The 25287-nt window shown below is 38.6% G+C and overlaps 1 protein-coding gene across 8 annotated transcripts in view; it reads left to right on the top strand.

Moving 5' to 3' along the window:
* LOC127413030 (rap guanine nucleotide exchange factor 2-like) overlaps positions 1-25287 on the top strand; it is a 198464-nt gene that overhangs the window by 72740 nt on the left and 100437 nt on the right. For all 8 annotated transcript variants that reach the window (XM_051649819.1, XM_051649823.1, XM_051649821.1 and 5 more), the window contains exons 3-5: positions 3051-3107; positions 14642-14725; positions 23179-23254. In XM_051649819.1, the coding sequence (XP_051505779.1) occupies positions 3051-3107; positions 14642-14725; positions 23179-23254 (217 nt within the window). The remainder of the gene's footprint in view (positions 1-3050; positions 3108-14641; positions 14726-23178; positions 23255-25287) is intronic.

The following is a 25287-nucleotide window of genomic DNA, read 5'->3' as shown; positions in this document are numbered from 1 at the left end:
TTCGACCATTCTGGCTACTGAGGGAATTCACTGCGGTCATTATCGCAGCTGTGTACATCCCACCACAAGCTGACACAGACCGGGCACTCAAGGAACTGTATGGAATTATAAGCAAGTAGGAAACCATGCACCCTGAGGCCGCATTCATTGTGACCGGGGATTTTAACAAAGCCAATCTCAAATCAATCGCACCAAAATACCACCAACACATCAGTTTCAACACACGAGGGGACCAGGTTTTGGCCATTGCTACTCTCCCTTCCGGGATGGCTACAAATCCCTCCCCTGCCCACCATTTGGCAAATCGGACCACTCTTCCTTTCTGCTTCTGCCCGCTTACAGGCAGAAACTGAAACAGGAAGCACCCACACTCAGAATGATCCAGTGCTGGTCGGACCAGTCAGACTCTACACTACAAGACTGTTTTGATCACACGGACTGGGAGATGTTCCGGTCCGCCTCTGATGACGACATCGAGCGTTACGCTGATTGCGTCACGTGTTTCATCAGAGAGTGCATAGAGGATGTTGTTCCATCCAAAACAATACGGATCTACCCGAAAAAGAAACCTTGGATTAATAGCGATGTTCGCGCGGCACTTAATGCGCGGACCTCTGCTTTTAATTCCGGGAACGCGTAGGAGCATAAACAAGCCAGTTATGTCCTCCGAAAACTATCAGAGCAGCAAAACAACAGTACAGGAAAAAGATTGAAGGACAGTTTAACACCACCAACTCTAGAAGCATGTGGCAGGGAATTAATATCATCACGGACTTTAAAGGGAATAAAAATTCCGCTGTGAACACCGCTGCCTCTCTCCCAGATGAGCTAAATACTTTTTTTGCACGTTTCAGGTGAAATAACACTGTCCTTGTGGAGAGAGCTCTCGCGGCCGAAGCAACAGTGGTTAGTTCACTCTCCGTCTCTGTAGCGGATGTAACACTATCCTTCCGACGGGTGAATATCTGTAAAGCCGCAGGTCCAGACGGCATTCTGGGCCGCGTCATCAGAGCTTGCGCGAACCAACTGGTTGGTGTTTTTACAGACATTTTCAACCTTTCCCTCTCTTTGTCTGTAGTCCCCACATGCTTTAAAACATCCACCATTGTGCCTGTACCAAAGCAATCCAAAATCACTTGCTTAAATGACTGCCGTCCTGTTGCTCTGACCCCCATCATCAGCAAATGCTTTGAGAGACTAATCAGAGATTACATCTGCTCTGTGCTTCCTCCATCACTGGACCCATTGCAGTTTGCTTACCGCAACAACCGCTCCACTGATGATGCCATTGCATCTAAAATACACACTGCTCTCTCCCACCTGGAAAAAAAGAACACTTATGTGAGAATGCTGTTTGTAGATTACAGCTCAGCATTCAACACCATAGTGCCCTCCAAGCTTGATGTGAAACTCTGGGCTCTGGGCTTAAACAGCTTGCTGTGCAGCTGGATCCTGGACTTCCTGTCAAGCAGATGCCAGGTGGTTAGAATGGGCAGTAACATCTCCTCATCACTGACCCTCAACACTGGAGCCCCACAGGGCTGTGTTCTCAGCCCACTCCTGTACTCCCTGTACACACATGACTGTGTGGCACCACACAGCTCCAATGCCATCAAGTTTGCTGATGATACAACGGTGGTAGGTCTGATCACTGACAATGATGTAACAGCCTACAGAGAGGAGGTGCAGAATCTGACACGCTGGTGTCAGGAGCACAACCTCTCCCTCAACATCAGTAAGACAATGGAGCTTGTGGTGGACTTCAGGAGAAGAGAAAGAGAACACAGTCCCATCACCATCAATGGAGCACCAGTGGAGAGAGTCAGCAGCTTAAAGTTCCTGGGTGTTCACATCACTGAGGAACTCACATGGTCTGTCCACACTGAGGCCATTGTGAAGAAGGCTCATCAGGGCCTCTTCTTCCTGAGATGGCTGAGGAAGTTTGGAATGAACCGCCACATCCTCACATGGTTCTACACCAGCACTGTAGAGAGCATCCTGACTGGCTGCATCTCTGCCTGGTACGGCAATAGCACCACCCACAACCGCAAAGCCCTGCAAAGGGTGGTGCGAACTGCCAGACACATCATCGGAGGTGAGCTTCCCTCCCTCTGGGACATCTATACCAGGCGATGTGTGAAAAAAGCTTGGAGGATCATCAGAGACTCCAGCCATCCGAGCCATGGGCTGCTCTCACTGCTACCATCAGACAGGCGGTATCGCAGCATCAGGACCCGCAGCAGCCGAATTCATGACAGCTTCTTCCCCCAAGCAATCAGACTTTTGAACTCTTGATATCTCACGATCAATATACATCAGCACTGCGCTTTATTAATCTTATTATCTCACACTGGACTGTCATAATTATATCTCTCTTGACAACACACTGGCAACTGACTATCAACTGACAGCCTGAATGTCAATACAGTACAATACATCCTACTGTACATTTTATATATACTATATATACTATTTTTTTATTGTATAATGTGTATTCTATATTGTGTGTATTGTATAATGTACATCGTATGTTATTATTTGTATATTGTTTTGTGTGTAATTATGTGTATATTAGATTTTAAATTGTGTTGTGTAAATCTGAAGTTTATTGTAAATTGGTATATGTCTAATCACTGTCACGACTGCTATGTTGCTTGGAACTGCACACAAGAATTTCACACACTATTGCACTTGTGTATATGGTTGTGTGACAATAAAAGTGATTTGATTTTGATTTGACAAGGTTAAAGGGATAGTCCACCAAAAAATTACAATTCATTGATCATTGTATCACTCTCAAGTCTTTCTAAACTTGTATGACTTTCTTTCTTTTGTGGAACACAAATGGAGATGTTTGGCATAAAAAAGCCTCAGTGACCATTCACTTTCATTGAATGGAAAAGAAATGCAAAGAAAGTTATTGGTTACGAAGACTAACATAATGCCTGATATGAGCCCCATTTCATCAGGCCATCTTTATTTTTGAGCCTTGCATCTATTGTATTAACTTTTTGGATATGTCACTGATATCTTTCTCTTTGTCTTTTCAGGATAATGTGTGAAACAGTCCGCTACGAAAGACACGAAGCCAACGAAGTGCTCTATTAGTAAGTAACAATATGTTTTTTCTATCCAGTTTCCTTTTCACATTATTGGTTTACATCCATGACCTTTTTGTAGCCTTTGTAGGATGTGCAATTTTAGCATAACCACAAATAATCATCAAAAATCGCACCACTCCAGATGCGGCGATAAATATATGTCGCAGAAACTCTTATCAAATTACAAAGGTGAGATGTGAACTTGCTAAAGCAGAAGTGTTAGATGAAGTGCAGCGTGAGCCTGCTATTGTGTTATAATGAGTGTTTTAATCGCTGCAATTGGCAGTATGAGGAATACAGGATTTGTGGGTGATACACACACATCTATTGATCTACAACAATTAAGACACACTGGACTAGTTTAGACTTACCCTTCATCTGGAGAGCATCATGTGTGTTTTATAACTTTTCTTCTCGTGTTTTCTCGATGCTGTTTGAAGTCAGTGTTGGCATGGGGCTGCCAGTGTCTTTCGCTCCAACATTATCTGCCCAACACACACATGCATACTAGGGATGGGCACAATAGGGCTGGGCGATAGGACAATGTGGTGGGATATCGACAATTTCTGACAAATATCCTGATGCCAATTGTGAGTCATTGACAGACAATTATAGACACTATTGGGAAATACAAAATCATAGAGCTGGGAAGTCGCTAAATATATTAAATAGTAGCCCAATAGTTACAATGCACTTACATTACTAGATACTAATAAAAAATATAAAAAAGTTGAAAGCATAACAGATTAAAGAGGCTGGTTGTGTCCATTTTCAGCATGAAACATTTTCCAGTTATAACCTACTCAGACATGGTTTGTAACAATTACACTATGGCTTAGAAACTAGATAAAAACAGCACATATATTAGAAATTTCATTATTAAGGAATTATAGCTTGTCGGGAAAAGACATTAATATAAAATGTAATTTAAGTGACAATAATGAGAGAGACAAAACATTGTGTTATTTATAAAAAATAAAATAAAATAAAATAAAATAAAAAATAAACTTTTATTCAAAGGTTATTCAAAATACATTGTTTTATGACATCAACTTCTATACAGAAAAGTGAAAACTGTGAATCTGAAGGAAAATGAAGACCAAAGAGCATTCCACAGAAGTTAGAGATAAAGTAATAAAAATGCATAGATCAGGTAAAGGGTACAAAATAATATCCAAATGTTTGGATATCCCAGTGAGCACAGCTGGATCAATAATCAGGAAGTGGAAGCTGCACCACAAAGGCACTGCCAAGAAAAGGCTGTCCCTCAAAACTCAGTGCTCTAACAAAAAGGAGACTTGTGAGAGAAGCCACAAAGAGGCCAACAATCACTTTGAAGGAGCTACAGAGTACAGTGGCTGGGAGTGGAGTAATGGTGCACCAGTCAACCATATCAAGAGCACTGCATAACGCTGGCCTGTATGGGAGGGTGGCCGTTACTCAAAAAGTATCATCTGAAAGCACATTTGGAGTTTGCCAGAAAGCATGGAAGTGACCCAGCTATGATGTGGGAGGAAGTTTTGTTGTCAGATGAGACCAAGCCTTTTGGCCAAAACTCAAAGCGTTATGTGTGGCGCAAACCTAACACTTCCTATGCCTCAAGACACACCATCCCTACAGTGAAGTATGGTGGTGGCAGCATCATGCTGTGGGGATGCTTCTCATAAAAGATGGCACCTTGTTAGAACTGAAGGAAGAATGGATGGAGCAAAATATAGGGAAATACTGCGAGAACCTGCTTTAATCCACTAAAAAACTGAAGCTTGGGAGGAAATTCACCTTTCAGCATGACAATGATCCCAAACACAAGGTCAAAGCAACATTGGAGTGGCTCAAGAACAAAAAGATAAATGTCCTACAGTGGTCCAGTCAAAGTCCTGATCTCAATCCTATTGAGAATCGATGGCACTATTTGAAAATTGCAGTCCACAAGCGTCACCCAACCGATCTGAACAACCTGGAGCAAATCTATCTAGAAGAATGGGCCAAAAACACTTCGTCACTGTGTGCAAAGCAGATACATATGTACCCCAAAAGACTTAAAGCAGTTATTGCAGCAAAAGGTGGCTCGACCAAATATTAATGTGTGGGGGTTGAATACTTATGCAAGCAAGATTTTTCAGTTTTTTATTTTTCATAAAAATATTTCCCAACAAAAAAACAGTGTCACCTAACAATAATTGATTTTGAGTTTCAGTGTCTTAAAATAAAATATCAATCAGAATTAAACTTCAGTGTACCATTTGTAATTCATTAATATGTGAGAATTGGTCAGTGGTCTGAATAATTTTGCAAGGCACTGTATATATAATGTAGGAAAACATATAGAAAAACTTCACTAAATAAACATTTTATATTAGAAAAGAATCTAGATAAACCTCACTAACTGACTAGTTGGTTTTTGGATGACTAGCAGTAGTTGATTAGTTGACCATCGAGACCCATCCATAATATATACACACACCAACACATATATATTCCCAAGGGTGGACCCAGACACTCCCCTCCAATTTCACACTCACAGTTTGCTTTTATCCTGGAGAAAGACAAAGTGTGTGTGCCTCCGTCTGCGGGTCACTACCCACTGTCCATAAGGGGCAATGTCTCATTTACTCATTGCCCCTGATAGCATCTATCGTGTCTGCATAAGGGTGGAAATTCGCTGCCATGAGCTGTTAATTACTTCAGCTGAATTAGGTCACTTTCAGTTGACTCTGTCAGGAATATGTCCATTTGGAAATGTACATTATAGTAATAGAATAGTTATGAACAGTGTATGCCCACTAAATCAGAATTATTTATGGTTTATAGGTGTCACTGTTAAGAGGCCCTCTCAAAACGTGCCTCTCCGCTGAGACCTCTATTAAAATCTAGATAAATAAATAACCTTCTGCTCTCATAATGACTTGGCTCTTTGTATCTGTTTGATTGGCTGAACAGGCAGGCCACAGATGCATCTAATCATTCTCCATTATACTAAAGCAAATGATTGATCAGGACATTTTTGTTTTTAAGATCTGGATTCGTATATTAAAGTGGTTATATCATGAGGAGTCATATTTTCCTTAAAGAAATGTCTGTCAGCAGCATTTGTAGATTACCACATAAATGATTTTGGGCTCGTCCCTAATTTATTTTTCTCTTGTCACCTTTAGAACTTAGAATGAAAACTCAAAGCTACCACTACAGTGAAAAAGACACTTTATTGAAACTGAGGAGCCGTTCACACATGACAAATTTTTTGTGTCCATCTGTGCTGTTTTGGAATTGTTTTTCTCTGCAAGCATGGGCAAGACAGACACCTTTGAATGTTGCACAGCGTATTGCTGTTTTATCAGTGTCTTGTGCCATTAATTTTTAAGATGCCAACTCCATTATTCTTAATTATTGCTGTATATGTATTTGTTGTTTGTGTACGTGTATGAATGTGTATGTGTGAAATGAGTGTGCGTGCTTCGGGGTCTTGGATTAGACAACAATTTGGAAAAACAAATGGAGATTACCTCTTCATTTTCTATCTGATTGGCTGTAGCAAGGGTATGCCTTGTAGTCACATACAACTAAACTGATGAATGTGACTGTTTGTTTGTTTGTTTGTTTGTACAGTATGTGTGTGTGTGTGTGTGTGTGTGTGTGTGTGTGTGTGTTTGAGAGAGAGCGAGAGAGTGAGTGAGAGTAAACAGCAGGAGCTGGGACATCGTCTGGCACCCCGCTGTTCATTGGCTGCAGGGAAGAGATGACACCGAAAATCCCCTTCAAAAAACTGCGCTAGTGATGCAAGTGTGTCTTGTAGGCAAATGCATATAAAAATGCATGAAAAATATTTCCGGTCCACATTAATGTCTGCCTGCAAGTTGTGCATTTGTAAAACTCAGTGAGTCAGTCCTTTGTGTTATGTGGTTGTTTTTATCCACACACTCTCAAAAGTCCCAGTGGCAGACTATTTAAGTACTAACACTTCACTGTTGCTACACCAGCCCTGACGCTGTTCCTCAGCGACTCACTTCACTGTTTTTTAAAGCTCGGCACTAATAATAATCTTCAGATTCTGTGTGTTTCTGTTGATTTCCCAAAGGAGAAACCACTCCTACCACAATAGCTTCTGAACCGCTACTGACAAATACACAACATAACACTTTCAGTTTTGAGAGGGTTGCCAATAATATCACTCTAGGGCTTGGTTGTAAAAGTTTCAATATTCTCACTGTGGATTCTACTTTTTGTAAATAATGTTTAAACAATGTTTAAATTTGTTAAATATGTCCCAAACCTCAGGGGACTTTGCTCAGGGGAATGTTTGCCTGTTCATGCTAGTTATGCTTTTATTTATTTTTATTTTTTTAACAAAGACTAGACTTTCTCATCATTGTGTAATTAAAGCATATTTTACATCATAAATTAATACATAATTACTCTTTTAGCTTTTGACTGAAATGGGGTTTTCAGTGGCAGATGCCAATGTCTAGAGAGCTGAATGGATGATATAGTACTAGGCTCGCGTAGCCAGACCTATGACTGCGGCATAGGTCTGGGGTCTATAGCTGCTTCAGTTGGCCAAGAACCGCCCATTTAGACAGGAAAAGCCATCTAACTGACATGTAAATCACAGTCGTTTTTGTCATTGCTGGGTGTTTAGGGGCAGGGTTATCGTAGATGTATCACACCATAATAAAAGACCATCATGGGGAAAACAATAACTTATCTTAAAACGGATAGTTCCGACCCTGAATTCTGATTGGATGAGCCTCATTCCAAGCCATTGTAAAATGACAATAAATGCACACCTCTAATTGCACAAAATTGGAATTTCATATCAATGCGCCAAATTGGAGGATTATGGCTTTTGATGGCACTTTACCACAGACATGGAAGATTTCACTATCAGTTTTGATTTATATGGTGGATTAACAGTTGATGAATTGTGGGAGGAGATTGACTTACATGAGGAAAACAAAAAAATGGCAAGACATGCTGAAATTATTGAAAGGGAAATAGAGGAATTGGAGAAATTAAGAAATTAAACCGGGACCGTTAAGCAGAATATGTGGGCCGTTTACTGTTTTCAAACCTGGTGTACTGAGAAAAACGTAGCTCTGGATTTTTAAAAAATCACCAAAACAGAGCTCAACCAAACTCTGAGGCAGTTTTATGCTACAGTATAAAATGGAAAATTAGAGTCGTATGGATTCAGCAGTTATGTTGGCTTACGAGCAGGGTTGAACCGTCACATCAACTACCCACCACTCAGTCTGTCTTGGTGTTTACTAAAAGATCCTGAATTCACTACTAGCAACAATGTTTTCCTTGGAGTGGTGAAAAAAATCTCAGAGAGGGACAAGTCAACACACCACCAGGCTTTAACAAATGAACATTTTACCAAGATCAAACACTCCGACGTACTGATTTTAAACACACCGCAAGGGCTTGTCAGTAAAGTTTGGTTTGACGTGTAATAGCATCTAGGACGGGTGGCGAAAGAGGGAAATTACCAAATGCGTGCTGAAATGGCATCAAGTATGCAACCTTGACTTTCAATGAAGCCACTAAAAACCATTAAGATCCCAACGAGAGAACCCAAGAGAGCTGACGAGGATTCATGTATGAACAGCCAGGAGATGCGCTATGTCCTGTCGCCTCGTTTGGAGAAATAGCTGTCCTTGCTCCCTCCGAATCCACCGGCTTTTTATCTGCACCCAAAGAGGAGCAATTACAGCAACTATGTAATTTTATAAAATGGTAAAATAATAATGATAAAAATCCAGCCCGAAAATTAAATAGAACATAGATATACATTTATTTTTTTCTAAAGGTATACCAGAGAACCAATGGGGTACACAAACCACTGTTTGCGAAGTACGACAGTACAGAAACTTTCTGATGCTGGCTTGGAAGCTAGAGAATTTATATCTGTGACCGGACACTGACGTGAATAATCTCTACAGTTGTACTAGCACCCGAACTACAATGAACGGAGGAACTGGAGCAAAATCCTAGCCGGCACCGCCTCATTAAAACGCACTTACCCTGACACAAGCACCTCTGGTCCTTCAGCGAAAACAAATCCAAACATGGTTGAACACTATTTTAAAGCATGTACCATCAACGGAAATGCCCAAATTAATATCAACAATAATTTTGATCATTAGAAAGTCCTAGAATGCTCTTACTTTTATAGTGATCATATGTTCATAATGATCTTAGGAACTATACTACTTGGCGGAAGAATTGTTTATTGTGCTGACTATATTTGTTATTAATAAATTGAATTATTTAATGAACACCGGTGTCTTTGATTGCTGTTACAGCCGTTTCATAAATGCAAGAAGACAATCGAGGCTTATTGCTTTAAAATAATTGCGTGCGAGTCTCCACGAGCGATTGCACAGAAACAACATGGGGCAAGAGCATAAAATGTGTAGAGATTCTAAGTACAGCACAGAAAACATGATTAGAAAGAATTTCACAGACATAACGAAGTAAACATAGCAGAAAATGGCAGCTCTGTTTGTGGATATCTGCTTCACTTTCTGCAGCATGCCTCAAATGAAACTCTGAATATCTTTAAAAGATCTGATGTCACTAACTTGGCAAACTTGGGCAAGTTCTTTGATTATTTTGTCCTCAAAAACACTCATTCTATCAATGCAGAACCTTGTGAACACAACTTGGCTTCATGGCAGACTGATGAAACATCCTGTTGTTGTCTACTCATGGAAGTTCCATCAAACCAGCCAATCAGATTTGCACTGACTGAGCGATAAAGCGTTTTCCAGATTTGTGTGCTAAAAGCATCAGATGGTTAGTGCGCGGACTGTGGGCAGTCAGTGGGCATGCCGTCTGAGGCTGAGAATAATATAGTACCAATGTAGGGATAAGATGAAAATGCTTCTATCCTGTGTAATTGTGTAATATAATACAATCTTTTTTTTAAATTATTATTACAAATTATATTGCATAAAAATGTGTGTAAAATTTTGTATGGAATATGGTACAGTATGTGGTATGTCCCCCTTTTGCTTTAATGGCAGACTTCATGTAAAGGGTTAATTTACCCAAACATGTACTCACCCTCATGCTGTTCCAACCCAAAAAAGAATTTTTCTTCCACACACATTTTACAAATGTAGAAATTGTAAAAGTCTTTACAGGATTTCTTTGCCATATAATGATATTGAGTAACAGTGTTGGGTATTACCTCAGTAATCAGTAAAGTAATTTGATTACAATGTAGAGAAGTAATTAGTCATTTTTAGGTAGTGGATTACTTTGAGTAACTTACCCAACACTGGGGATTCTGGTCTGTCAAGCTCCAAAAAACAAACAAACAACAGAACTGTTCTTCGTCTTCTGAAGCCATTCGATTAATTTGTGGGATGAGCAGAGCAAAATTTCTGTCATTATTCACTGTCGAATCAAATCATTAATACAGCCCTGAAATCAAATATGGCGGCCTTATCAATAACATCAAACTTCATTGGTTCTCGTGACATGACATCATGATGTTTGGACACGAGATGCAATGAGAAGTGATGAGGCTTTACTGATTTCAACAAAGTCTAGTTTCTAGGTAAAGTCTAGTGTGACTGTACCTATATACTGTTGTCGAATAACTGAATTGTCACACTCTGTAAATCTGCTGTCATCCCTCCATCTCTGCATTGAAATACCACAATAAAAAATAATAAAACCCTATAAAAGCCTTTTTATGTTTGTAAGAATAGCTGTTGACTTTGAGTACTCACATACAAGTCTTTGTGTGTATTCGTGTTGCATGTTTGAGTGTGTGCGTGCAAGTAACAGTGCACTGTAGTGGCATGAGTGATCCATCATTCTGTACCCTGGTCTGATATACAGTACACACACAAACACTCACAGCTCAGCAGAAGGGGTTTCTCCTACAGTGATGGCCAGCAGCTGTTGTAGAGAAGGTTCTTCTCTCCTCATCGTTCTCTCAGTACTCCTGCTGGGACTCCCATCAGCCCAAGAGCTGCCGCTGGGCACAAACACACAGCTCAGACGACAAATGTAGTCACATTAACACAAATAACCACTCTGGTGCCTTTGAATGATTTGAGTATTTGAACACTATAATTTAAGTTACACTTTGTAGGGATAACACTTTTACCATGTCTGTTACAGATTAAATATTGCTGGAATTACTGTAGTATAATAAGTGTATTGTAATTGTAGTATCTGTGTAATTACAAGCAGCTCCACATATAGGCTAGGGCATATGCACACTGCAGCTAAATGCAGTTCGATCTTCTATATGTGCCTAAAGAGATAGTTCACCCAAAAATAAAACTTGTCATAGTTTACTCACCCTAATGTCGTTCCAAACCTGTATGTATTTCTAATGTGGAACACAAAAAGAAAAACACTGATTAATATTCTGGTCCGTACTTATAATAACAGTGTATAGTGACTCAAAAAAAAAAGCACATAAACATATCATAAAAGTAGTTAATGCGGCTCATGCATCATATTCCAAGTCTTTTGAAGGCATTCAATGTTTAATGAGTTCATTTTTGTTAATCACAATTAACACATTTTCCAGTTTTCACATTAGATTCGGACATTTTATATTGCCCCATTTGAGTTCTGAACACTTGTTGGAATAGGGTGAAACCTTTGCAATTTATCCGGCGGGGACATTACACTGATGTACACACCAGAAACACACAATAGCGATTCCGATTTTAGCACTTTTCAAATCTGCAATTAATCACGATAAAATTATGTGATTAATCGTGATTAAAAAATGTTATCGACTGACAGCACTAGTATTAATTTAATTTATTTTATTCCATCAACAGTAGTAGAATGTTTCCTGTGCTTATGTGTGTATACTAATATAATATTTCCTTTTTGGGTCCACTGAAGATTAGCACATAAATAAAACCCTCTAAGGATGAAAGAATGAAGAATGTTTTTGGTCGCCATATTCTTTCAAGCCCTGCCTTACTTCCTGCTCTCGTTGCTGCTCCGCAGTCCTTCCTGAGGGGCTGGAGGCTGTTGCTGTGAGCTTGATGAGCGCTGGAAGAGTGTTTTTGTGACCCAGTTCAGTCAGCGCTGTGCCGTTGATGGTGCAGAACATCCTCATGCTCACCGTCTCTCAGTCTCCATCTCTCCTTGCTCTCTTCCGCTCCCTCTGCATTCTGCTGATTAATAATTGAGTGTTTCATTTTTGTCTACTCGCAGTGGGGGAAAAACGATTAAAAGAGGCAGCAAAGGCAGCATGGATGAAGGGAGCGATAGAAAAAGAGAACAAAAAAAGGCAGGCAGGGCTCGTGCTGGGTTTGAGAGAGCGTTGGAGCTGCCTCATTAGTCCTATAGAGAAGATGTAGCAGCACGTATTTGTGTGTGTGTGTGTGTGTGTGTAGTGTTTTAATTAAACTCTAAACGGCCAACATCCAAAACTTTGGAGAACTAGGCCCCCTAGGGTAGAGAAACTGCAAAATAGTTTTTAATCAGTATTTTTTTACTTATTTTCAAATAAAAATATCTAGACATACTTACAGATGAAGTGTGTAACTTTTTAGGTGTTAAAATAGTTACTCCCATCCCAGCTTAATGCTATAAGTAAGCCATTCGTTCTGTAATTTTCTTGAAAACTGTAAACACTGTGTCTCTGTGGCGCTATAAAAAATCCTCTGTTTGTTTGAGCAGCCCGTCCAGCACAACACTGACTCAACCAACGGAGTGTGTTGGGGCTGGGACTTTCTGTTTGTTGCGTATTCAGAAAGATGTTTGAAAACAATGTATATTTTTGCAATTCTGTTCAGTGGCGCTAATGAAATTACACACTTCAGCTTTAAATAAAAATCTACTTGAGAAGCAATATGATGTAAGATTTTAAGTCAGAGAAATCTTACACATTTTTTTTGAAGTTTTTGCTTAAAACAAGAAAAAAACTATTTGCCAATGGGGTAAGAAAAATAAACTTGTTTTCCCTTAGACGTAAGTGCATTTTTCTTACCCCAGTGGCTTGTCACTACTTTGTCGCTATTTCCTGTAATGATAAAAGTGGGAATGTGAAAAGAATAGTAATCCAATGAGCATCTGACATCTTGTTCATTGCATTGTCAGTGGTTGCTCTTACACTGTGTCCTAGCCAGACGCAATGTGATCAAGTGACAAGCGATAAAAGCAACATGATCACGCGGGAAATCAACATGTTGCTTCCGAAGTTTCATGTCCACTGACATTGACCCCAGTCTGCCGAATTACTGACAAGCCACCCCATATCAGACATTTTTGCATCAATTCAAATGTGAACACATTTCCCTGCACTGGTTCTGCAACCTCCGATACACGGCTTGTTGTCCCGTGAGAATCAGGACATATTTACGTTCCCATAAATAATGGTGAGCTCGATTTGGAGGTTGCATTTTTGCTCTAAAATAAAAAAATTTACTCCACTGACAGTTAGGTTTAGTTACTGTAAATAATTCACATTGAGGTCAGTCTGACAAAAGGTATCTTTTCCATGTTAATCAGAGTTCAGGACATTTTTGTCGATCTCTTCGTTTCTATTTCTGCAGCGTCACGGTGGGAAGCCCCACCCACCATTTACTTGCATTGATCTAAAATCCTGTTCCACATAACTGTACATTTAAACATGTTCTGGTTGGCTGTGATTGGGTCATTTCAGCACAGACAAAACATGTCAACACACACACACATACACACATACACAGAAACGAATGAAATTAAAAGAAAAGCTATTTATAATGTTCACCTCGAGTAATAAATATTAGAAATGTGCAACAGTAAAGTGTGCAGTGTTCCATAAACATGATGTCATTTACTATTTGTTAGGTCTGTCTTACAGCTCATAAATGCCAGCATTGCTTTGGGCATGCTATCTCACTGCAGTGTGTATTGGCTGTTCTGACTCAATCAACAAGATGTCCGCTGCTCATTGGATTTCTCCTCTTTTTACATTCCCACTTTTAACACTTATTGGAGATTCAGACATGGAGCTTGGCTCACCAGGGGCTGGAAGACATCTCTGGCGTCAGCCCAGCATGACTTAAAGATGTCTAACATTCCTGAATGCTCTGTGACCTGAAAATGCAGTGTTAAGGGGGACTGTGTGTCAGTGTATTATTTCCTACACATACACATAAATCAAGCAGTCTAATTTAAACTGGTATCACTTACAGGAGGAAGTGAATGGAAGATAGAGAATAAGTGTCTGTGAGCTGGTGGGTGAGTCTACCAAGAAGGTTAGTATGTAATAGCTGGAGAAAATGAGCATTTCCATTCATCTTAATGGCAGTTGCTTGGCTGGAACATGTTTGGTTGTTCTGTCCACTGTTTTCCTCAGGGAATCTCCTTATGCTGCACATGAGTGTATTACAGGACAAAAATGATGACATAGTGTTTTCATTAGACAGTTGATGTGATGTGTGTATGTGTCGGCTGTTTTTAAAGTAACCATTCAGCAAACCAAACCACATGTTACACATAATCATGCTTTGTTTCCTGTTGGACTCTGTTTGAAATTTCTCTTGATCTTCTTTCCTCTCTCTCAGTCCGGATGACATTGGCACGTGCTGGTACATTCTTCTCTCTGGATCAGTCTTCATTAAAGAGTCCATGTTCCTGCCACGGTCCAGGTATGTTCATAACCTGAATGTCATCAAATACCAAATATGTCACGCTTCATTAGAAAATGCACCTGATATCACCTTTCCCATTAACCCCTCATGTACAAGCATGTAACCTTTATTCTTCCCTGCCTCTTTAAGAGATCTCACAACTGAATGGAACCCAGTAATGTTAAAATGTTAATTTTCAAATGACTCATAATGTGACATGATTAAATATAAAACTTCAAATGTGTGTAACTGTCATGAAAAGTTATGTCACAATGTAAATAATCGTAATTACCCTCAAAAATAGGCTTTATTTTCTGTATGCAAATAGGGTGGTCGACCACGATAACAATATACACTGGCGGCCAAATGTTTGGAGTAATGTACAGATTTTGCTGTTTTGGAAGGAAATTGGTACTTTAATTCACCAAAGTGGCATTCAACTGATCAAAATATAGTCAGGACATTACTGATGTAAAAAACAGTACCATCACTATTTGAAAAAAGTCATTTTTGATCAAATCTAGACAGGTCCCATTTCCAGCAGCCATCACTCCAACACCTTATCCTTGAGTAATCATGCTAAATTGATAATTTGGTACTAGAAAATAACTTGCCATCATATCAAACACAGTTGAAAGCTATTTGGTTCTTTAAATGAAGCTTAACATTGTCTTTGTGTTTGTTTTTGAGTTGCCACAGTATGCAATAGACTGGCATGTCTTAAGGTCAATATTAGGTCAAAAATGGCACAAAAGAAACCGCTTTCTCTAGAAACTCATCAGTCAATCATTGTTTTGAGGATTGAAGGCTATACAATGCTTGAAATTGCCAAAACATTGAAGATTTCATACAAAGGTGTACATTACAGTCTTCAAAGACAAAGGACGACTGGCTCTAACAAGGACAGAAAGAGATGTGGAAGGCCAGATGTACAACTAAACAAGAGGATAAGTACATCAGAGTCTCTAGTTTGAGAAATAGACGCCTCACATGTCCTCAGCTGACAGCTTCATTGAATTGTACCTGCTCAACACCAGTTTCATGTACAACAGTAAAGAGAAGACTCAGGGCTGCAGGCCTTATAAGAATTGCAAAGAAAAAGCCACTTTTGAAACAGAAAAAAAAAAAAAAAGGTTAGAATGGGCAAAGAAACACAGACACTGGACAACAGATAATTTTTTTTAATTTTTTTTTTTTTTTATATCAACTTTGCCAAAAAGCTAATTTTCACATTATGCCACATTTTAGTCTGATATGTTGTTAACCAATATTATTATTATCAGGTGCGGCTCATCTATATGGGCAGGGAAGGCAGAGTCCCACCTAAATATTCATTAACTTTGGGCCTAGTATAAGTTTTTATTCTTTATTCTAAGTCGTAACTTAGCTGAAACCACTCAACGCACATGAAAATGTACATATCGCGATATACACGATATATAAAAATCTCTATCGACTGACACTTTATACCTTCGCCACGATATACAGTATATCGTCATATCGCCCAGCCCTATGTGCAAAGTATATTTTCTTATTTGTTTCACTTGACTTTAAAATAAAATAGGACCAGGAAAATTTATTGACAGGTTTCATAAGAGTCTTACCCTTTTACAAATTGTATTGGTAATCTGATTACATCTTTTTTAATATAACTATAATGGAATCACTGCACACAACACTGTTTTGAGCAGTACAAATCACAATTAGATTGCTGTTACACACGCATGCACACACATTTAGTCAGGCACAATTGCACCTTGCCGAAGCAGGTGTGAAGCAAACAGTAGCAAGGAAAGGAAGAAATAAAAAATTTTGACTGGGGAGAATTTGAAAAACCTTGCAAAAACACTTTACAGAGATGCTCTAGATTTGGCTTGCAGTGGGAATATGCCATTTTATCACCATGGCAATGAGAGAAGCAGGTCTCTCCCTCCCTCTCTGTTTTGTCTTCACGGTGCGAGCTGTGATGTGTGCCTTATGTAATAGACTATGACTCAGACGTTCAGTGAATGAAAACTAACTGGACAGCAGTGCACTTCTTAAAGTGCCCAGTCTCTTGATAGAGCTCACAATAATGGCCATTTTTCCCCAAGAGACCTCACAGCTACCCTGTGTACCGATTTTTGTCTGAGACTCACTAGATCTGCAGCAACATCTAATCAACGTTCTTTGGCACATGGCATGCATTATTTTTTTCCCCTTTTGTTTCTTTCAAATAAAACAATTCAAAACAAAAAAATTCTTTCTCTTTTGAATTGCTCCTAAACTCATATTCACTGCAAAATACAGCATTCAAGTGGTTAATTGCACAATGATTGCAATCATTAAAAGTGTAATGGTTTGTGAAGTGCTGGTAGAAGAGGTGAGTTTCAGATGGCATTTGTAAATTGCAGCATCGGTACCACCGGGCACTCATACCAATTCTTATGCAACAAGTCAGACCCCTTTAAAATGGTATTGCAGACTTAAGCATCAACAATAGTTTCTATTGTTATAAACTCTGTTAAATCTGATCCTTTAATAACTCCATTGTTTGCTTCACTATTTCCGACCACAAGACGGGGAACATCCATGCTCTAGTTCTTAGAGATGTAATGTTACCCATACAAAAAAGTCCTGAGGCCATACCATGGTACCATGATGATATTAGGTGGTTATACCATGGTACTTTGATATATACCAAAGTACTGAGTGATAACCATATTCTTGTACCATGGTATTTACACTGTACTACAAGGTACTTCAAAGAATTGAATGGTTTGCCATGGTGTTTGTTTGTTTTGTTTTTTTTGTAGATCTAAAAGTTTAGGCATTAATGAATACAGTAATTTGATTGGTGATGTGTGTAATTTTCTCGCTGTTAAAATACTTCATACTGTCCCAGCTCTATATACATAGAAAATTTAACTAGTATGTTGAATTTGCTTGAGCTAAACTCATCTGTGCTTACTGAAATTTACAAAAATGCCCCCAGTGGCTGAAGCAGGAGCTGTTTTTTAACAAAAAGCCCTAGGCATAATTCCATTTTGATGCAAACGCTCAGCATCTGCGTACAATCGAATGCGAGCCTGTCAAAGTATAATCCATATAACTGCACGCATTCATAGGCGGTTGGTGCATGCGTGCTAAGACTGCTATGAGACACCAGACTTGCTCTTCAGGAGTTTAGACCAATAAAGATGTCTTTATATTCCTTCAGACTTAAGTAATACAAAAGCATCTCCAGACCTCCTCACACACGTGCTCTTGACTTGCACATCCATCGTTGTGTTTTTACCTTCATCTCCTGATGTTTAGTGGCGATTACATCTAGCGCTTCTTTGTGACAGCAACGGCACAATATGTAAGTGTTGCCACCTTGTGGACCCACTAATTAGTGCAAATAACTCCAGGCGCATGCATATTCTGCACGCTCAAAGACGTGCGTTTAGAAAAACAGGGCTGCGCACGTTCAGTGCTCGCGCACTCTGCTGATGAAGAGATTTGCGTCACACGTTCTGTACATCTGACCGAAGTATACTTTGGGCTTAAGGGCACATGTGAGCTCCAGTTTCTGGGTGAATTGCCCACAAAGCGGAGCCAAAAGTGAGTTGTAAAGCAATTTGTTTTTAGCTGTAAATGATGTAATACAGTGAGAAGTAATGCATATTTTATTAACTCTACCCCCAAACCCTTAACCTAACCATCACTGGAGCTCAAAATGTAATCTTAGAAAGAAAATGGCACATTTCAATTTTGCTCATCACTGACTATTCAATGTGGGACGAGAACCCATGTCTCCCACACTGCTGTTGGTTGCACAACAGGAGGTGAACACACTTGAACCAATGCAGAAATGTCTGATTGGAGATACCGCTTGTCAATAACTCGGCATAAAGGGGCTAAGGTTAGGGTACTTTGGGAAGCAACATGGTTACTTTCTGTGTGATTTCATCTCACATTTGCTTTTTATGATGCTAAATGTTAGGTTTAGGGTAGGGAGGTAGGTTTGGCTGATTTAAAACTCAGTGGAGGTTTTTAACCTTAAAAACCTTATCTGTTTGGGAGAAAATTTAACTTGCTTTTAGTGCCACACCGTGGACATTTCACCTCGGCACTGCCATGATACGTGCAAGGAACCACGTAATGCCATTTTGCATAAATATCACCATGAGATCAGACTGAGTAATCCAGAGTTTAGAATTCTTGTATTTTAGCAAAACCAATCAGTTTTTCACCATTTTCTTCCTCTGCAGATTAAACATATCCTTTAAATGCATGTTCATTCTTACATTCTTACAAACCATGGAAGTATTATAAAAGCCTTTCCTGTTCTTCCCTGAAGCATTGCACATTGCATGTGCTTCATGAGAATATAATCTGTGAAATCTAGTAGACCATAGGTGTCCCAGCTGATGCACAAATCATTTCCCTGCATGTATCAACATTCCTCATGCCAATCCCCAGCTAATTTGTATTTTTTTTTTTATATATATATATATATATATATATATATTTAGTGACTCGTCTAACACTTTTTTGTTATTTTTGGGGTGAATAGTTCTTTTTTGTTTTACTTGTATAATAACAATGAACAGAAATTCTAAGTAAAGCTGATTATCCTTGCCTTTACTATTGTTCAGTTTGTCTTTCTTTGGTTCTGTAAGTCTGTCTGAGTCTGTTTCTTCAACTGATCACAAGTCTTGAGTAGTATAGGTTGAGAGGTCATGTTGTTTGTGGGTAGAGGTCAGCTCCTCCCTCTTGGCTCCACAGAAAGTCAGAGGCAGGCAGCATTGTTGGCTTCACCACTTTACCACATTCCCCAACTCACACACACTCATAAGATAAAGGCGGTAGCTGGAGCTATCAGAACGGAATATTTGCAGTGCAGTGTATGGAGTGAAGCTGGATTATCATGTGGCGCTAACAAAATCACATTAGTGTTTAGTGTAGTTAGCAAAGTGTGTATATGAATATTAGGAGAGGACCTTGAACACACATTTTAGGTACAGCAGAAGGATGACTGGGACAGAATACAGGATCTTAAAGTTGTTTGGCTTGTTTATGGATTTGTTTTGATATGGATATTTTGTAACTGCACTACCTCATCTTCAGGTACAGTTTTACATTTTTACTGGTTATATATTATCTTGAATGTTAAGTACAAGATTAGTTGACTATTACTTAAAACATTACTATACCTTCCATATAGGTAGTTTAAATGTCCTGCACTGTGACATGCCATACTCCATTTAAAACAGCTGTTTTAAACAGCACTTTGCTAATTATTTTATAAGTATGCATGCAGCTCGTAAAAATATTTTCAAAGGTACTTTAAAAAATTAATTTGTAACAACGCAGGACCATTTAAAATGAAGGTAAGGAGGTGTTGACCAGTTACAGAACCAAAAATAAACACTTTCCATTCATATAAATTTTAACCTAAAATTATGATGGAAAATATATATATATATATATATATATATATATAGTCCATGGACTCGCTATGCATCAATTACCCATATACATATTTAAATGAGATGTAAAAAAAAAAAAATTTAATGGACGTGTTCTGCTTGTTTATTTGATTTGACTAATACTGGTTAAATCTTAAGTAATCAGTCCTCAAGTTTCAAACATTTCTAATCATGCCTTGAGCAATACAGTGCCTGCGTCATTTCTAATAACAGTTCAGGGTTGCTTTGTTGCTCCTGAAATGCTGTTTGCACTGCATTCTGTGGCTGTATGTCTGCAACTTCAGATCTGAGAGGCAGCAGAGCTTTTTAGAGCCTGCTGAAGCGTTGCAGTGGAATCCTGTTATTGCATTATCCATTCTACTGTATTTCAGCATGTCCTTAAGCCCTCTAGTGCACCCCCCTTCTCCCATATGACTTTCCCACCGACAGCACTTGCATAACAAATCTTTAATCTTTACTCAACTTAATATGGAAAAATGAAAAAAGGAGGCTTATTTTCTTTGGAGACCCCTGTGTTCTTTGGTGTGTGTGTGTGTGTGTGTGTGTGTGTGTGTGTGTGAGTGTGTGTGTGAGTGTGAGTGAGTGCCTGCAGGGTTCGTCACAGAATCACATTCCAGAAACCTGGAATGTAGTGTAATATGGAATGTAGGGGCTGGCTGGGTGGGCATCTCGTCTAGGGGCAAAATCTGTTTGCAGCTCATTTGAGGTAAATTCTCAAGGAATGTGGTGAATGTCATGTTTTTATTATTTATTTATTTATTTATTTTTTAAGAGTTTTTCTAGCTCTCTGCAAAAAAACAACAAAATAAATAAAAAAAAAGACACTTGATTTCTTCTTCATTCTGTTGTCCTTTTGCAACTATTTTCTCTAAACACAAAAAGATACATACTTAATCCAACATTAATAATAATTTATAATTTTCTTTATTTATCACACATTATACATTTGCACATATACAATGAAATTCTTCTTTTTCACGTATCCCAGCTAGGCTGGGGTCAGAGTGCAGGGTCAGCCATGATACAGCACCCCTGGAGCAGTTAGGGTCAAGGGCCTTGCTCAAGGGCCCAACAGTGGCATCTTGGCGGTGCTGGGGCTTGAACCCCCAATCTTCTGATCAGTAACCCAGAGCCTTAACCACTGAGCCACCACTGCCCCTATATACATATACACTACCTGTCAAAAGTTTAGACACACCTACACATTCTTTATAAGTTTTCTGCATTTTAGAATAATTAGAATAATAGTAAAGTCTTCAAAATGATAAAATAACAAACACGGAACTATGGGAATTATGTAGTTACAAAAAACAAAACAAAAAAAACAAACAGATTAAAACTATGATAACTAACTATTCATTCTGCACACTATAATTTTCATGACCAATGAAATGAGGTGCCACCTGTGATGCTTTTTAAACAGTATTCCCATTTATGATAGACAGTTGTTGGCTGTTTTTTTTTTTTTTTTTTTGTCGCTGTCTGGTCCATTAAAATAAATAAAAAAATAAATAATTATTATTATATATATTTATTTAACTAATTTCAAGCATTTAAGCATAAGGTTTTTAAACCTATGAGAAACTGAAAGGTCAAGTGTGTGCAAACGTTTGACTGGTAGTGTATCATGAATGGTGAATATACACTCCAAATGTTGTGATTTATATTTGGATAATAGCCTGGCAGAGCAGTCAAACAGTATTACAACACAGAGGGCTCATTGTGTGTGGTCTTCAACTGAGGATCAATGTGTGTGGAGGAAATCCCACCTGTTAGTCCAACTATATTAGTATGTTACAATTTCTATCAGCTGGGCCTCTAAAATAACCCATACACTATACATACAAGTAGCTGTTCAAATGACAACAGTAAGCATGGTGCATTACCTAAAGACTTGTTTTGACATAAATGGTGGATCAAGTTTAAACTTAAATTTTAATTGTGACATAATTCATTGAAATGTAATGATAATGATCTCTTGCCATTTGCCTAGTAGTTCTAACAACATGTGCACCATAAACACAGTGCTGTAGAAAATATAGAATTTGTGGTATTTTAGTTTTGGTTGTACTGATAACTTTGTGAGTAGTATTTACATTTAAAGGCTCAAATACATGCAAACGCTTATCTTAATGGATTAGTGTTCATATTCTTTGGGTGGAGTATTTCCATAGTAAAGTCAGCCTTACTTTGTCAGTCATTGTTGTCTGAATTAGTATAATCAGCTCTCCCGCAGCTACTAGACTACTGTGTTCCTTTCTTTTAATGTAAGCTTTGGACCAAAGGATCACTGAAAAGCTCATTTGGCTCCCTAAGGTGCCTTGCAAGCAAAAGTAATGCTAAATCAATAAATCAAATTGACCAACAAGGAAAAACAGATTTGTATAGTACACAACAATCTCAATCATTTGTATCATTATTATTATTATTAATATATTTACTTTTTTACCTTTGTTTACCTTACATGATTGTGAGAGATGGGGTAATGTGTTCAGGAAATGTTGCAAGCCAGATTCAAACCTGCATTGCCTGCTTGAGCATCTCAGCTCAATGTGTCGTAACTTGCAAGGTCGTGGCTCAGAATTTGTAATACTAATTTAACCCTGAGGGTGTGATGCAAATGATCCAAGAAATCTAAGTATATATAATAAGGTAAAGCTATAACCAGTCCATATTTGCCTCTGTCCTACATGAACTCCACCTCACATTTCCATGGTATCCTCCTTAGCTATATTTTCAATATAGAGTTTTCTGTGTAGCCACTAACACACTGCATCTCTTTGCACTGTACTTCTTTCATTAGCCTGTGATGTCATCCGGTGGACTTTTCCAATTTTGTTGTAGTTTCTTTCCCAGTGGAATCTTACTGCCTATGCCAGGAACACTGCCACAAGTGTGTGGATATGTGCTCCTCTGGCTCGGATTCTAAGCATGCTTTCATTCCCACAAAATCTCACGATTCCATAATTGGCCAGACAGTTTATAACCTTTCTCTCTCCTCTACTTTTCCCTCAGTTTTGGGAAGAGGTCTGCTGGGAGTTTACGGCGTGGATGCGAGTGCATCGTTCTGGAGCCATCCGAGATGATTGTGGTGAGTAATCTGGGACCAGAACACCATCTAACTTCAGTATGCTCTCAGACAGACAGTATATGCTTGTATTTTGTCCTATATTCTTTTAATTATAGAGGTCATATTCATGTTTCTGTACTCCCTCTTTACATCTGTCTCTTTCTTGGTTTGAATTTGGCTTCTTGTTTGGATTTTACCACAAGTGAACATTTATCGTGGATTCGTTCCTCTTAAATTACTCAGACCACTGCGGTTAATTTTCAACATGGCCTCCATTTCAAGGAACAGTTCACCCAAAAATTTAAATTATTTGATTATTTACTAACCCTCGTGTCATTCTAAACCTGTTGGGCTGTTATTTTTTTGTAGATGTAGAATATTTTGAATAATCTTCACACAGCTATTTTTATTCAACGGCAGTCCATTGTGACCAGATCTGTCAAGCTCCAAAAGAACAAAAAAGCTGCATATACATATCATGAAAGTAGTTTATATATCTTGTGCACTGTATTCCAGTGTTCTGAAGCTATATGATAGCTTTGTGTGATATAGAGACCAAATTTAAGATATTAAATAAACTGATAAGCTGGTGTTTCGGCTTCATTTATGTCCATATGTAAAAAATAAATAAAAAAAAGTTGTTAGTTGGCAAGATTATCAGTGATTATTACTCTGCTTTCTGGAATACTGATTGGTCAATCGTGCCATCCAGAAGTCTAATATTTCTGAATTATGATCCACATCTGGGAATAAAATTATAGAATACCTGTCATCCAGATTTTGCAAGTCATCCTTTCTACTTTGCATGTAAGCTAATAAAATAATTCCAACTTAATATTTCATGTCCATTTATATATTTATTTTGAGATAATGAGGAGTCAGACCATCATTTTCACAACATAAACAACTTCCAGAACTCCGAAGCAAACCAGTGGTGGAATTCAGCTATTTCTGGACACTCTGCAGACATGTTCTTCTTGCATAATGACATAATTTCATGTCAAATCAATATTTCATGTCCATTTAATTATTTGTTTGGTAAGTAGTCATGTAATAAGTGGGATAATGAGCTCAAAAATAACTCTATTTTTTTGTTGTTGTTTTTTTTTGCAATATAAATACCAACAGAGCTAAGATGCAACCGGAGGTGGAATTCAGCTATTTCTGGACACTCTGCAGTTTTTTTTTTTTCTCACATAATAACGTATTCAATACATTTAAATGTTCACACCTTAAATGAACAGTGAGTACTGGTGGTGAGTAAATAATGACATCATTTTCATTTATGTGTCAACTATTCCTCTAACACAGTAATCTTGCCAAACAAAAAACATTTAGAAACCCAAGCAATTCCATTAGCCCTAAAATCTGTAAAGCCAATTCATATGAATATACATCATTTAAATATATATTCACAAGTACAGCAACACCTTGTAAATGTAAATGTGCTGCCTCAGATTTGGTTAAGCTCTTGAGGTTTTTTGCTGGACCATGGAACTGTGTCTGCATATGACTACATCTATATGTTTTCCTGTACGTGTGTCTGTGTACGTTAAATATGTGCAGACCCCCGCTATTCTCAGTTTGGGCGATGGCCACTTTCTTTGTCAGTTGATCGTGCCCTCATTGGGTAACTCATCTGTTATTACTGGCCAATGCTGCCCTGCCCTGTAATTATGGACCAAGGCAGGATATAGATACTGCACTCTCACTTGCACTCACCGCCCAATATATTCCCACTGCTTCGTACTCACCGGCAGTTGCCATAGCAGCGGTTGGTATGGTAGTGAGAGATTTGATGTGTAATCCCAAAGACAGTGGGTGTGAAATGTGAGGCTGCAGTAAAATAAGGCAGAGAGGCAGGAAGAGAAAGAATCATGTCACTTTTATGGTGTAATGTCACAGTGGCCAGCACTCTTTATATGCAACTTACACCTGTCATGTGATCGATGATGCAGCTCCCGGTCATATTGCATACATGCAATGCAGCATAGTTGTCACATGTCATGGCTGTCAGCATTTGAATGGCTGTGGAAATGCATTACTTGGTACTA

Source organism: Myxocyprinus asiaticus, chromosome 22, assembly GCF_019703515.2.
Source record: "Myxocyprinus asiaticus isolate MX2 ecotype Aquarium Trade chromosome 22, UBuf_Myxa_2, whole genome shotgun sequence".
NCBI classification, from domain to species: Eukaryota; Metazoa; Chordata; class Actinopteri; order Cypriniformes; family Catostomidae; genus Myxocyprinus; species Myxocyprinus asiaticus.
The sequence above is the reverse complement of the archived record's forward strand: the minus strand, read 5'-3'. Positions and strand labels throughout refer to the sequence as shown.